At 51.1% G+C, this 16,410-nt stretch overlaps 1 protein-coding gene across 2 annotated transcripts in view; it reads right to left on the reverse strand.

Moving 5' to 3' along the window:
* Positions 1-12,941, reverse strand: part of GAP43 (growth associated protein 43) — a 257,116-nt gene extending 244,175 nt beyond the window's left edge. Inside the window, exon 1 of one of the 2 annotated variants that reach the window (XM_078656725.1) lies at positions 12,655-12,941. In XM_078656725.1, coding sequence (XP_078512851.1) covers positions 12,655-12,684 — 30 coding nt within the window. In that variant the 5' untranslated portion in view covers positions 12,685-12,941. The remainder of the gene's footprint in view (positions 1-12,654) is intronic. The other variant, XM_078656726.1, reaches the window with a different exon arrangement.
* Between the last annotated feature and the right edge of the window lie 3,469 nt (positions 12,942-16,410).

Here is a 16,410-nt window from a genome sequence, read left to right on the forward strand (position 1 = left end):
TCCTAATGTCTGATTATCTGTACAAATTGACTGAAACTTTGTCTGTCCTTCATCAGCAGGTGCGGCAGGCCATCCCCGATGCTTCCAGGGGTCCGGGTCACGCCATCCAGCCGGGGGACTTCGTGCTGATCCGAAACTTTCAGCGATCAAAGAGTTTGGAACCCCGGTGGACGGGCCCCTGGCAAGTGCTGATCACCACTCGGACCGCACTTCGAGTGGAGGGGAAGAAACACTGGCTGCACGCTCATCACTGCAAAAAGGTCTCTCCAGCCCTGGCCACGACAGACACCGTCAGCACCCAAGAAGAGCTCCTGAACCGGGACCGACCATCGTTGAACTGCTACCCTGATACAGAGACACTTGAACTTTCAAAACATCCTGACCCCACTGTGCCATCTCGAGAAGGGTATTTCCTGCGTCGAAAGGAGGGAGCTTCGGCTAAGTAGGCCACGGACTAGGTTAAAGAATCTCAGAACGGTGACCCAAACTACCAAGGGTTACCTGGAGAGAAGCTAAAACTGAGTCTGTGGTCCTGCCCACTACCGAGCACCTTGAAGACGAAGATGATGGAAGCGCCAGATAAGAAGATGATGGAAGCGCCAAACAAGAAGCCGACTGAGACAACAGGAAATACCCACTACAGAAATCCGAGAACAGACAGACTCCATAGCTCAAAGACAATTGCACTCTTCATCGTAATCCTCCTCTGTTTTCTCCTCATGACTACGCTCTGGATTATGGAAGAACACGCACCTGCTCACGAAACATTCCTAACCACTGCTCAGCCTACCACCATGAAGGAACATTATCTAATTTCGCTCTCTCCTCAACTAAGAGAGAGGCGAAAGGAGTTTTGGAACAACTCTTTCGTGCAGCTACTTCACCAGCACAATCTTGCCACCAACGCCACCAACTGCTGGATCTGTGGGTTGCTACCCCATGCCACTGGACATTCAATACCATTCATCCCTTCACCCTTCTCCGTCCACGGCTCCTGCCTTGCCTGGCTGATCCTCCTGCAAGAGAGCTATACGGGAAATGCCACTTCCAGCAGAGCTGCAGCACATTCTTCTCATGGGGCCGGGCGAAACAAGACAAAGACACACTTCTGCCCGCTGACCCCCAGCGACTCAATCCAAATGGACATTCCGGCCAAAGAACGAATCGAAATGCAGGTGTTCAACAATCCAACCAGACCCACCTTCTCCTATCTGCGGAAACGAACGGCTGCCACTCTGACTGTGGCCCTGACGGTCATCAACGTCACAGGCCACATGTGTGTAGAAGGACTTGGGACACAGCTGGTGGGTCACAGCGCTTGCCGCTTTACCAGAACTTTGGACTCCACGGATCCACCTTCCTTTGTGTCATCCCCAAACATGTATTTCATCTGTGGCACGAAGGCCTACACCTGGCTCCCCAAAGGCTGGGGGGGCACTTGCTACATCTCCTTCGTCCTTCCTCCAACTTATGTGGCCCCAGCGAATCACCACAGACAAAAACGAGCCAAAGACGTTGAGCAAGCCGACTCAACAGGGGCACAGTTCCTCGATGCTATGAAAGGACTCGTCCCCCTCTGGGGCCCGATGGCAAACAGCCGTGCCATCCGACATTTGACTCAGGCAGTCGAGACAACCATGAACATCACAGCGGGCATCTTTGCCAACAACACTGCCGAGCTCCAAGCGGTCCGTTTGGTGGCTCTTCAGAACCGCCTCGTTCTAGATGTGGTTCTGGCGGACCGTGGAGGAGCATGCCGCATTATTGGGGCCAGCTGTTGTACATACATACCGGACAACTCACCCTCAGTGTACAAAGCCATCGAACATCTTCACAGACTCTCTTCGGAAGTTCACCAAGAGCAAGAAGAATGGTCGCTTGGTGGTTGGTTCTGGGACACCGTCAAAAGTTGGGGCTGGAGACTGCTCACCATTATCCTGATTCCCGTAGTTGTAATATGTGGCCTATGCTTAGGGATTCAATGTTTGCCACCTATGTGTTCTTTATGTGCGAGTTGTATTTTTCCCAAAACTGCGGACATTGGAAGCGAACATATGAGGGCATTATATGATACCGAAGTTAGGAATTTGATGAAAATTGACATTGAGTAAGCAAGTTGGCTAGATATGTTGAAAAGGGAGGACTGTTAAAAGTTAGGCTGAAAACCGTCAACATTATCGGCGCCCTCTTGCTCTCCTTAAACCTTTTGTGCGCGTAAAACAGCCGCCATTTTGGACACCATGGCTTCCCTGCTCTCGCCGAGAGCCAGCGCGTCTCTCTCTCTCTCTCTCTCTCTCCTAACTTCGCTGGCAACCCCCCCTGCTTGCACCTGCCTTGAGTCATAAACCCCTCTTCGGCGCTGCTCTGCCCCAGGCCCTCATCCTGTCCCCAGCGCGACACCTCCCTGCTTCCCCGTCATGACCCCCGGCCCTTTTGATGCAACCCCCTTTTCCCCGTGTGCCCGTTTGTCTTCCCCGTTCCCAGGCCGACACCTAGCTCTGCCGATACCAATCTCTTGCCCCTCCCCATACAATAGGAAGCTTCCCTCCTCAAAGGACCCCCGAGATGATCAAAGCCCCCCCATCCCACGAGATCCGATCGAAACCCGCACACTCCGTGAATCGGCGGAATACCCAGCTGCGCGATGATCATCACCTGTTGTGAACGGGGCGGGGACTTCCACTGTAGCCTTGCATGGGAACGGGCTGGGAAGGGGGGATTCTGAGGATGTCTTTCCTTACATCAAAGTATCAACGAGAATGTGTTACATGTAATAAAGAGATAAACTTGTGTATAAGAGGCCAGGCCTCAGGGATGCAGTTAGAGCACCTCAGAACGATACCTTCTGTCCGTTTTCGTTGTGTTCTCCTCCGGAGCGAATAAAAACCTTGTTTCCTGCCTTCCAGTCTCCAGCGCCTGCCTCTTCAATAGTTAACTTCTTTGTGGGTTCAAGAGGCGACATCGCCGGGCAATAATTAAGGATCTTATATTCTGGTTGGTAGTGCCCCCCAGTTTGTATTTTTCCACAAGTGCTCTCCATACCACTGGAATTAAGCTATCATGGCTGATGAGGGCTGAAAGCCTGAAACCGGTCCTAGGATGCTTGTTTCCAGTCCAGGGAGGACCTGGCTTGGCAGTTTGGGCTGGATGTTCCCATGGGGCACAGGGTCATGACTGATTTGCATATGGCTGGGTTAAAACTGGAATGACATGGTGAGAAAAAAAACGATGGATTTAGGCCCAGATCTCTGTACTGGGGTGAATGTATGACATTGTTCTACATTCTGTCCATCAACTGTTGTTTTTGCATTTGTCACCCCAAGTGGGACAAGTATGCTCAGACTTGAGTCCCGTGCTCTCCATGCCACTGGAATCAAGCTATCCTGGTTGATGAGGGCTGAAAGCCCGAAACCGGTCCTAGGATGCTTGTTTCCAGTCCAGGGAGGACCTTGCTTGGCAGTTCGGATTGGACTGTTCCCATGGGGCACAGGGTCAAGACTGATTTGCATATGGCTGGGTTCAAACTGGAATGGCATGGTGAGCAAAAAACAAATGGATTTAGGCCCAGATTTCTGTACTGGGGTGAACGTATGACATTGTTCTACATTCTGTCCATCAACTGTTGTTTTTGAATTTGTCACCCCAAGTGGGACGAGTATGCTCAGACTCCATGCCACTGGAATCAAGCTATTCTGGTTGATGAGGGCTGAAAGCCTAAAACCGGTACTAGGATGCTTGTTTCCAGTCAAGGGAGGACCTGGCTTGGCAGTTCGCTCTGGACTCGTCCCATGTGGCACAGGGTCAAGACTGATTTGCATATGGCTGGGTTCAAACTGGAATGGCATGGTGATCAAAAAAACGATAGATTTAGGCCCTGATCTCTGTACTTAGGTGAATGTATGACATTGTTCTGCAGTCCATCAACTGTTGTTTTTGCATTTGTTAATGAATCCAACAGCCATTAATCTCACTATGGCCCTGATTACGAGTTGCTCGTTAAATTCCAACCCATGTGTAAACACCTGTTTACACTTGGGCTGGAATTACAAGTTTGGTTTTATTTAATACATCCGATAATCATTGGAAGCAATAAGTACCTTAACATTCGCTAGATTTCACCAGCCCAACCCTACCAAAATTCAACAGGTAAAAGCATATGGTATGTACGGTATCATGTGGATTTTGGTGCATTAAACCCCAAATCTGCATGTTATTCCCCATGCAACTCATAATACGTGCAATTTATCGCACCCAAAAAATAACAAACCCTGGGGTATTATTATTTACCAGGTGTGATAAATAGCACCTATACTTGTAATCAGGCCCTGAGAGTTTTTTGCAAAACAAGAAGTAGAATTGTATACTAAGAACTAAAAGTCAAAAGTCTGCTTGAATTTTTAGGCAGTATCTATCTTTGAAAGCCTCCATGAGCCGCACTAAACAGCACATAGTTATTGTTTTATGTGGAACTAGTACAATTGTGAAGCCCAGATGTTACCCTACATGCTGGTTTACAATGGAGAGTACTACTGGTGTCTGATGATGCAGTAAGTCTAGGAAGAAGCATGCTCTACAGGAAGTTGGGTGAGGCTTCTGCATCCCCTGCCCTCTCAACTCTAACGCAGTCATTTTCCAACCACAAAAGTAGTTAAACGGCGCTGCAAAGGCCAAGTGCCACCACCTCACTTGAATTGGATGCAGAGCACACTTTGAGTGGCTTATCCTGCATCCTGTGCTGTGTGCCAGGCTCCGCAACCTGCTAAAGCTTAAGAAAGACAATCGCCCAAGGCCAATCTATTATTTGAAGGATGCCACCATCCACTTCACAATTATTTAATAACCAAAACCAACTCATCTGAACTCAAGATTTTTATGTTCTATCAAGTCAAAATCAGAGAGACACAACCCCAATGGCACTAGCTTACAGCAATGGGCTTTTTAATTTGTTCTCAAGGGTACTTTCTGCTGATTGTGTAATTGTGGGCAGCAGAGGAAATATTTGGCTAAGTCCAGCCAAGTGATTGTAAGACTCTACCTCCCCCGTCTGCTGCACCTCAGTGGGTATAAAAAATACTCCACCCATAGATTGACTAGAACGTTCGTACAAACAATTAAAGCTGAGAGATGATGAAGTGTGCAGGAAACAGCATTCCTAGGTTAAGTGATTGAAGCACCAGTCTTTCTAGTACCAATTTATATGTGGGTCTAGGCACTACTGAATTTGTAAACGAATATGTGACAGGGTCTAATGTTTAGCTCGGAAGCCTATTGCCGGCTCTATCGAATGACAAGGCTATGTAGTATTTATTCACCTCTCATCCACCACCAAACATTCCTTGCCTCTTTACCTCACTCTTTCAGGTTCTTTTTTCATCCCTGCTTTCTTAGTCACAGTTTTTCTTTCTGTTGCTCCTTCTTTGCCCCTTTCGCTTTTTTTGTCTCTTTTGTTCTGGGTCAAAGTCTGATGAGGAAAAATAAATGCTGGTCACCGGAGCTGAGCGCACTCGGGCCCCACCTGTAACCACAAGCTCAAATTGAGCACTGAATAATGATAAGTTAGATGTTTTAAATTGAGAAATGCATATCTTAATTTGTGAGACACAAAAGCAGCAGATGGTAAATGCTGCCTCTTTAATAACTACAACCTAGAACAGAATATACTGAGTTTGGATAGCCTGAAGAAGGCTGTATGGTACATATGTTTGGTGGAAACATGTCCAACATTTTAGGCAGTAGTAGATTTTGTCTTTCTGCAGAGAAGAATGATTTAATACTATGGTCCCTTTTCCAAACAATATTCTTTTTGCTTTTAGCAGAAGCTTTATATCCTGATATGGTACATCATGCCAGAGTATAAAGTACAGTGCGATAGGCGACGCTTTTTAGAATTTCCACTGCTGCTAACCTCATTTGCTCTGACTTAATGAGCGCTTTTGTTAGCTTTCCTAATGAGGCACGCTTGAAGCCCTTGTGAGTATCACATGCTCCTTCTCAATATTGTTCTCCGACAAATCTTTGCTGTGTTTTTCCACATGACAGAGATGATCTAAATGCATGACGGAGGTCACAAAAATAACTCACTGTCAAGCTGGAGCACTTGGTTTCCTCTCGCGGGAACAGGGACGAGAGTGATGGTGAGGTCTATATATATGTGTCTTTCCATAGCGTGTCTTTCCAGTTACCATTGATAGTGGTTAAAAACTATGAGCCCGATTCACAAAGGTAAACTGAGAAGAAAGTCTAACTTTACTACTTTTGGTATTCACAAAGGGCATTTACTATTCACAAGTTGAACTTTACTACTTTCAGTATTCACAAAGGGCATTTACCAGTAGTAAATGCCCTTTGTGAATACCAAAAGTCATAAAGTTAGACTTCCATTTAATTTTACCTTTGTGAATCGGGTCCTAAATTTTGAGACATGGCATCTGTTTTCAGTACTGTGCAGTTTTACAGTAATGTACTAGAGTTCCAGTTGATCTTGCCCCCCCCCCCCTTTGTTGGAAAGCGATGACATGCATTTGATCCAGCCATAGTCTGGGTACGTGGTGGCCAAGAATGGGGACCACACCAAGTCAGTGTTCACTCCAGATGAGGATGGCTCTCTGGACACCATACAAGAGCCCGCCATCAGCCATCTCACTAATACTGCAGGAAGCAAGACCTGCCCCTATTAAATATGCACCAGGTAGGACCCATAGGCAAAAGCCTTGTCAGATTCTGCCAAAATATGGGTGTACAAAGTGACAAAGGCATAAAATGTCCCCCCTCTGAAAACACAGAAGGGTGTGGCCTACTAGGAGCATCAATGCAGCCTCCGTGCATCCTCTGAATAGGCTTTGAGGCTCAGTAGATCTCGGTGCATGGACCACAACCCTGCTCTCCAAAACATGTCCACAAGTGTGTTGTTAAGGAAAAGGTGGCAAGAAACATTGTAAAAACTTCAGGGTCTATAGGATGCTTGCATCATGTCCACCAAAAGTGCCAGGGGTCCACTCCTTACTAAACTGAGGAACAGAGCAATGTCTCACGAAATGTACCATGTGCCAAAGAATTCCTGGAGGGGGCAACAGGGCAGGTTTCCAGATCCTACTCGACGATATCAGGGGCAGCTACTGGTCTAAAGTCTTTGGAAACGCCAAGATCATTGGATCTGGGGTTGACCAAGAGATTAGCTGCCCGACCAGTCAATCCCAGAGGCCAGTGGTACCACTGGTAAATACGTGATGGTCCTCATGGAGGTAGAGTGTGAATCAGGTGTTAACTGGGTGATATAATTCAACCACGAGTTTCCAGGCCAGAAAGTAATGAACATTAATGTTTGAAACCAAGATTGCACAATTTGACCCATGCATGGATCCGTCTTTTATTCCCGGCCTTTCCTTGCCACCGGTAGCCTTGCTCCTCATAAGCTTCCAAGCGGGTTGTCTTTCGAGGGGTGAATCTTGAGCCCCAGCATCCTCTCAGCCCAGGGAGCATCTCGGTGCAGCCTGGTTCTTCCCGGAGTCAGACGCACTGGAACTCTGCACATAAATTCAACTCAAATATCTCGATGCAGAAAAGATGCTAATCCACCTTTCACGCCTCAGGGTACCACAAATCGATCCAGTCTTCGATGCCTGGAGAGCATCGAGTCATCTACGGATCACACATGACAGGAGACGTTGCAGGCCCCGAAGGCGGAAAATCCCAGCTCGGTGGAAACGTGCCTCGCCTTTTTTCCTTGTCTGCCGCTCTCACAGCCTCCCCCCTCCCTTTGCTCCTGTTCAGCTTTTTTCCCATCCTTCCGTCCATGCGGGTAATGTCCACGCGACCAGCCTGGTTGTGGCGCGAGGCGGCCTCCTGGCACAGGATGGATGACCGGTCTGAGGGTAGCGATGCCTGCATGCAACTCTGCCTCTGAAACAGCTTCCCCGTGCATTGCTTTCGGGGTGAGTGCAGGCTGGAGTGAGGCTTGCAGGCTGCATTCTGCTGCGACTGCTGGGCGTGGCTGCCACGCGCCCTGTGCGCGCGCGCTGCGCCCCGAGGGGGTCATTCCTTACAGTGTCCATGTGAATGTCCATGCGTGATGGTGCGTTCCCGTCTCGTGCACCACCCGAGGCCTACCTCTGGCAAGAAGACACATTGTACGCCGTTCGCCGCGCTGCCATTCCATATTTTACCCATTAGGAAATCATGCATCCTCAATTCAGTGAGCAGGGCAAACGGAAGGCCACGCGCCTCTGACGCCACGATGCCTTATTACCGATGTGTGTGTGTGATCTACACTTTACAGGCAAAAATGTGGCCAGAGCGATCAGCCTCTCACCATATTACAACAAAAAACAGGAGTGCCACATGGCTAAACCTTGGCGGTTAGTTTATAGTGCTACGAAACTGCAAGACAGTGCACAATATGAATAACGGATACGATTGACATAACTGTTAGTACCAATGCAAGGGTTTGCTGTCCTCGGAATGTATATTCCATCGTACCTATGACAGACGTTCATCTTCTATGCATCAGTGTACATAGGCAGACCTCGTTGCTTGTATTTCCATAACGCTAATTCGGAGGCATTAATTATATATTTGGGTAGTAGCTACTGTCAGTTACTCCTGTGGCCTACAAATCCATGTCTGTCAATACATCCATCCACTCACCCACACACATCCTCCCTACCCACAGGCCATCCACCTGCCCAAACAGTTCATTAATGTTTCCCTCTCCCCAGCCATTAACCCACTTATCCAAAATCTAGCCATCCATCAATCTATCCAAACCACCCCTCCTCCCCCCGCACCCACCCTCCTATGGTCTAGTTGTGTTGGTTCAGGGAGAGAACTGTCTCGGGCTTCAGACTGGGCATCGATTCAGAGGGGGCGTCCAGCCGGACCCTGTTAACATTCCGGTCACCTCCCCTCTTTCCCACAAAGGCAGCCGAGTCCGACAGCTTAGAGGGGATGGAAGGCCTCCTTTCAGTATCCCATTCCCTGCCCCAAATATCGGGGAGGTGCCTGCGGCGTACGTGCTGATGCTGAGGGAGTCACCTCCCCCCCCCCCCACCCATGTTTTAGATGGCTGCTCTTTGACCGCCTGTTGCCTGACCAGGGGGCGTGCGTGTCAGCCCGCCCATATTTTTTAAATGTCTGCTCTTTATAGCATCAGGTGCCCGCGCCTTGCGGGTCAATCCCCTGTGGACGCCCGTATTTTTAGATTCCTGCTCCTCTGAGCGCCGGGTGCACGTCAGCGTGGCGGCGTCAGGCGCAGACAGGTGCGCGGAGCGCAGGCAGTGACACTGGTACCCAGGGATGCGGAGATGTGGATGCTGAGAGCCTGAGAGGAACAATGCGCGTCATCTCAACCCCCAGGGCACCAGCAACGCCCAGTGCTCCGTCGCTGTGTGCGGCAGCTGCTCTTCACCTCGTGCTGGGTCTGCCCGCCTCTCTGTGAGCTGGACCACCTCGTGCCAGGCGCTGTACTCCCCTTCTTTCTGCCTCTTCGCCTAGCCTACATTTCTTTATCTTCCTCCTTCTTTCTCAATCTTTCTCTCCTGTCCTCGCTCGCTTCCTCTTTCTTTCTCGGCCTCGCCTTCATTCTTGGATTTACCCAACCTTCCACCCATCCATAAAACCACCGGCATCCATCCTTCCAACCACCCACCCACCTCTGAACCCCACCCATCACAACCAATCCCCACCCATGCACCCGTAATTATATCGACCCGTCTAGCAACATATTCATCCCACCTCTATCCTCTCATTTAGTCACTACCCACTTATATACTCCCACACACACCCTAAAGTTAAACCCAGCCCACCCATCGTGAATGCATACCACCAGCCCACCCATACCCGGATGCAACCACTCACTCCCCCTGCACCCGCCGACCCATACACACGACGGCCCATCTTTCACGGCCTCTGATCCCTCCCCCCCCCCCCCCAGCCCCCTCCGAGGCTTTGCTCTGGGAGCCACACCTTGGAACAGCCCCCAATCCTTTGCACGGCTCCCTTCCAAATCACACCACCCTGTTGGACCCGCTTCCTCATAAGTACGTCCGAGTGTGAACAAGTCACAACCACCCCTATTCAATTGCTCAATTTATTCTGCTCAGGTTTGGTAACCAAAGTGCGCCCTTCGAGTACAATTCAAAAGTACCCTGAACCCCAACATACAAGACTGGTCCTTAGCCGGTCTTAATAGCGGAGTGGCCGCCCAGTTCCCTGAAAGGAGTCGGGTACAATAAGGAAGCCCCCCAGATGTACACACAGACACGGGACCCTCTCATCCCGCCCGACCGCCCCCAGCAAGTTGAACGCTGGTGCCTCCTAATGCACCGTTGACGGTGTTTGTGGGGGCGGGGCCACTAGACCCCCACATATGCTTGTGCACGTCCCATCTTCGCTTCATCACACGGAAGTTGTAGGCGCGTGCAGTATTGGAGAATGGGGTAGCACCCCTCCCCCACATCCTCGAACATATGTCCAATCTTCCCTCCCCCACATTGAGAGCTTGCACGCGTAGGTAGCATGCTGTGTAATGCTGTGCACCGGGGCTAGCAGTATATGCTGTGCACCGTGGCTGGCGTGCTGTGTAATGCTGTGCACCCGGGCTAGCGTGCTGTGTAATGCTGTGCACCGGGGCTAGCGTGCTGTGTAATGCTGTCCACCGGAGCTAGCATGCTGTGTAATGCTGTGCACCGGGGCTGGCGTGCTGTGTAATGCTATGCGCCGTGGGTGGTGTGCTGTGTAATGCTGCGTATCCGCAAGCCCGCTCGTTCATCGCCTCACATACGACCTCGATCTGGCGACCCCTCCCCTCAAGTAATCTATATATTGGCACTAGGTGGGCCGTTTACACGTCCTGTTCTCCCATCTCCATAACACCCCCTTCCGGCATCAGAATCCTAAACGGAGCATCCTTGGCAATGAAGGGGTCTGTGCCGCCCACCCACACACCTGAGGTATTGCTTCAGCCGACCCCGCCCCAGCAGACGTGGTCAGGGATGTGCCCTGCCGAGGGACCCAGGTGCCCTCAAGAGGGCTGGGTGCCCTGCTGCTCCTAGATGGTACTGTGTGATCTCAGACAGGGCGTGGTCGGCCTTCCTTCACCTCCCAGGGCATCAGGGGTAGCGTGCCCCTCCCCCAGATCCTCTCCGTAGGAGTATCGGGGCATTTGATATTTTTCCTGTGGGGCAGTTGCGAACGGGGTTGGGCGGGGGGAGTGCCCAGAGCAGTGTTTTGACCTCATCTTTTGTCCTCGTTGGCACAACAGGTGGCTCCCGTGCAGCCTGTGCCTTCCGGGGGTGGGGCGGGGGCGGGCACCGCCCACAGTGGGGAAGGGTTGGGCGCAGGTTCTAACACCCCACCCTTCCATTCTGAGGCGGCATGGCCAGGTTCTGATTTAAAAAACCCACAGGGGTGGGGCGAGGACAGACAGATTCTGCCTGAAATAAATAGTGGCAGAGTAGAAGAAAGGTGGGCAGAGGTGAACCGGATGCGCTGGCACCACGCCCCTCAGACCCTCGCTCCACGGCCCTCCTCATACCTTCCTGTCGGAGTCATAGACCCCCCCCCCCCCACGTCCCTTCTTCTACACGTCCCCACACACACCTTGTAATGCCCAACGCACACAAAGCTCTTCCGTGTGCCACTCCCAATGAATGAATGTCCGCTAATGCCCCCAAGTGGGCCAGTCAGCCAACCAGCCCCCACCACTACGAGGAGCGTCGCCAGCACACATTGTACCCCCGAACAGCCCCCAGCCCCCCCCTCCCTGCACATCTGGAGCCGCGTGCTCGGTACTACAGGTGCGCCCACGTCACAGCATGGCATTCACGCCATCACACCGGCACCAAACGCGAGTACACCCTAGCAGCACAGCGCAGCTGCACACACCCGAATCATGAAGACCCCCGGACACCCTTTACACCCAACGCCGACAGCATGCATGTCTCACACTGACACCGCGCACACCCTATCCGCCTTTCAGAGCTTCATAGCCCCCCCTCCCCACAGACCATTCCCCTGCAGCCACCCTGCCCACAGACCAACTTCTCAAAGGCGCAGTCCCACGCCTCCAGCGTGCACGTGAACCCACCCTGTCTACAGACCACCATCACAGGGGCTGCGCCCTCAGCACCACAGACCACTACATTGACCATCTACGACCCACCTTGCCCACAGACCAGCACCTCAGAGGCGCACAGACCCCCCCCACCTCTTTATCCATTCTCACATGCCAGCATCTGGAAGGCAGCATCCCACACACCCAGCAGAGCCACTGCCCGCCACACCCACCCTACCCACAGTCCAGCATCTCAAAGGCTGTCTCAACATTCTCCATCTGCACCCCACCCTGCCCACAGACCATCACCTCAAAGGCTCTGCCTTCAAACGCCGCCCTCCAGGTGAAACCTCACCCACCCTGCCCAGGTCTCAGCATCCTATCTCACCCGACATACCACCCACACAGCCCCACCAAGCCCGGCGCGCGGTCCCCACCCGAACTCCAGCGCATCACCGCTGTAGCCCACGAACCCCACCCCGCCGCCAGTACGGCATCTTCAATGCTACATCTCACCCCCTCCACAGACCTCACCCCCTACCACTGCCACCCCCTCAGGCAAGCATGAGACCCCCACAGATATCAGCGTGAAGTCGCCCCCCTACCTGTTTTGTTCTCCTCATACAGCACAGCATGGTTGGTGTTTTGGGGCTCCCGGGTCCTTCTCCGCTGACACTCCTTTCTTGCGGCTCTCTTCCGAGCGTGTCCCCCCTCTCCGCACCTCTCTGAGCTCCCTCTTTCACGCTCCCCCGCACACACGCACACACACACACATACACACGTGCACCGGGACAGCTAGCGGCGACTGGCGGGTCCTGTGTGCATCTCACGCGCAGGCTGGCTGGCTCCCTCCTCCCCCCTCGCTCTCTGTCTCTCTCTCCCTCCCTGGCTGTCGGTACCTTCCCCAGACTTGAAGCGCGCTCCCAATGACGGCTCACCTCCCTTCCTCCCACCACCCTAGACCGCTAGCCCCCCCTCCCCCTCCCAGCTCCTTGCCAGCCTCATGAATATTTAAACTCCTCCAATCTGGACCCAATTACCCAGTGACGCTAACACGGGGCCCTGATGCACACACTGACAGACAGACAGACAGACAGACACACACTGACTGACAGACACACAGAACTATCGTCATCAGAGACATAAAACGACCCGCACAGACAGGTAGACCGCGCCCACACACAAGAGATACACAACGACATCCCGTTATTGACAAACACACACATACACATGGAGCCCCCCACATAAATAGACGTGCACAGGCAAACATGGTCACATACACACAGACTCAAATGACAATACACACACACGTACACTAACAAACGTGGACACACATAAACACTGTGGACAGGTGTAGACCCACACGCAGAGACACACAGATATGCACACAGTCACAGATAGACAGGCACGCATACTCAGATACAGATGCCTACACAACACACATAGACACAAAAGAACCACAAACTGACAGATAAAGAGACTAACATAAATATAAACACACACAGATAGAAATGATACACCTACATCAATCACGAACACAAGCATATGCCCATACAGACAGAAGCACACTAACACTCATAGGCACAAAAACACACCCACATTTGCTCGCGTGTGCGCACACACACAGACACACACACTCAACATGAACCACAAGATCAGGTCACATTGGCGGTTCTGGGCAAGAGTGTTTAAGGGTCCCCTGTTTGGAACAACTTTGAATTTCATAGCCCATTTTATGCTAGTCTAGCCCTGTGTTGCCAGATAATATTGACTCATGTAAAAGGCTGAGGTGCAGAAATACTCAGAAGTGAGCAAAAGAGAAATTTCACTTACTGAGGGGCCCCTTGGAAGGTGGGGTCCTGGGCAAGTGCCCACTTTGCCCATGCTTTAACACTTCTCTGCCTGCATGGTCTACAAGTCAATCCACGCAGACTCCTTCCTCTATTTTACAAAGAAACTGGTGATCTCTGGGCTCGCGCTCACCTGGAAGTGCAGAACTTCCACCTGAGACCAGTAGCTTCTAAGAAGACACAAACTCTGCATTAACCCTTCCGTGGGAGTAGACCCGGAGTCTGGAGCCCCACACCCCCTCCATCACAACCAATCCACCCTATAGCGCCTCCAAGAGTGAACTTAAATCTGTCTCTACCATCTCCACCTTGATTTGGGAATGTCTGCCCGCTGGCCACTCTTACATCCTTTTATCCCAACTGGAGATGTCTTCCCTGGGCTCCACACTATTCCCCCAAACACCTTTTGAAGAGATCTCCTTACTGTAATTTGTAAAACCTGGTGATTGCTGTCTTACTCCTCTGTGTATCCTAACCAATGGCCCGATGATTGATATGCATTTACTCTAAGTTACCCATCAGCTCAGGGTTCTCCAAAGTCGGTCCTGGAGTGCCGGATCCATGCCAGATTTTTAGCATATCCCCATTTCGATAAATGTAGTTATCTTAAAATAAGGCATGGATCTGGGCCGCCAGGACTGACTTTGGAGAACCCCATGCACTAGCTGATTCCTGTCCCAATATCCTGTGTCTAGTTCACCGACTGGACATTACATAGTGTATACTGGTAGCTGTTGTATATATTTGCATTAAATGTCAAGTGTTCCAATACCCCGGCGGGTTTGGTTTGACCCATAACAAATTGCAAATAAGTAAATAAATAAGATACACAATCAGAGACACACACACACACACACACACACATACACAACCGATTGGCACATAAAGCTACATGCACACAGAAACATACACCTGTACACAGAGGCAACGCAGGCCCATGCAGACACACATAAATAAGCACTCATATGTAGCTTGAATGAGTAGCTTGTGAGCTACTGGTAGCTCTCCAGCTACCTGTAAGTAACTCTCCTGTGTGCCACCCACCCTACTAATTTTGAAGCTTTTGCTTGGTTGAATATATAAACCAACATTTAAAAAGTGTGCATTTGACTCAAAATTGTGTGTATTTTCAGAACTCATGAATTGATAGTTGGAGAAAAATATTTGGGGTTCCAAAACATATTTAAAGCTGTATTTTGAGATAAAAATCATGTGGCTATCGGGAGACTAACAGTTTTACCTGCATGCTGTGGCATATGTATTAGTTATGTATTAGCCAAGTAAAGGCATTCCAAATTGGCAGTCTGTTTTTTACAACCCTCTTGATGCTGGAAATCTTGCAAAGGGTGGCCACTAAGGTAATCCTGTCTGATGTGGTCACTGTTACAAAACGAATAATAATAGCTCACAATGATTTTCATTGAACAAAAGTAGATCTTACTACGGAAAATGTTGGAGACCACTGGACTAGATAGACACAAGAAGTACACTGCTTCAATAAGGTTTCTTTAGAACAGACAGGCTTCCTTAAGTACACCTTTCTCCAAAATCCAATGATACATTTTTGCTGGTTAGATGTTGTGGCCAGTGGTACTCTTTTTTGTGGACTGGCCTTGTTTCATCATCAGATTTAGGGGCCCATTACAATGTCGGGCGGATCGCCACCGTCATGGTGGCGGTGGCGATCCACCCGACAGAAATGCCCGCCCGCCACCCTTCCCCCCCCGCCACATTACAATGGCGGGGGGGACCGCAGCGGAGGCAAACACCGCCCGCCACTTTTCCGCCACTTGCGGCCGGGGCGGAAAAGGGAGGAGTGTGGCTCACTGATTAGAGCGGCAGACCCTGATGCAGAGGTCTGGCCCGGGACCAGGGTTCAATTCCCGACGCGGCAGGGTCCTGAGCCCAAAATGTCCACGGACTCGATGATTCTCGCCTCGGTGCCTATTCTAATCATGGGGTCCCACGCTGCAACTCAGGGCAATAGTAGCTTAATCTCCACTATGGCGGCCCACCCGCTGCGGGATGCCTGGCTTTCACCCTGGGGATACCCAGTAGGGGTTATCTCACAGGGAAAAAGCTAGGACGGGTTCCCAAGGCAAGCGCCTTGATGCCTTCGGGTGATACGTGCGCTATATAAGTCGCAATACATTTACATTTACATGGTGGCAGTGTCTATCAGACACCACCAGCCATATTTGGATGGGCGTCTGCAGTTGCTTTTCTGTGGCGGCAATGCCGCCACGGAAAGGCAGGCGGACTTCACTCTGGGGGCCCCATGCGGGCCCCCAGAGTGATGGAGGGTACTAGGGTGCACACGGGGGGTACCTGTGGTACCCCCCTGCATTAGCATAATCAAAGCATCAGGCTTCGCCCGGTGCCTGCTGTTTTGATTATGCAAATGCTAAAAATACAGGATGTGCCCGCCACTGTGGCGGGCACATCATAATACTCCCCACGGGACCCCCGCCCTTATGGTGGGCGGTCCCGATTACCACGAGGATGGCGGGC

The sequence above is a fragment of the Lissotriton helveticus genome, chromosome 8 (assembly GCF_964261635.1).
Source record: "Lissotriton helveticus chromosome 8, aLisHel1.1, whole genome shotgun sequence".
Taxonomy (NCBI): Eukaryota; Metazoa; Chordata; class Amphibia; order Caudata; family Salamandridae; genus Lissotriton; species Lissotriton helveticus.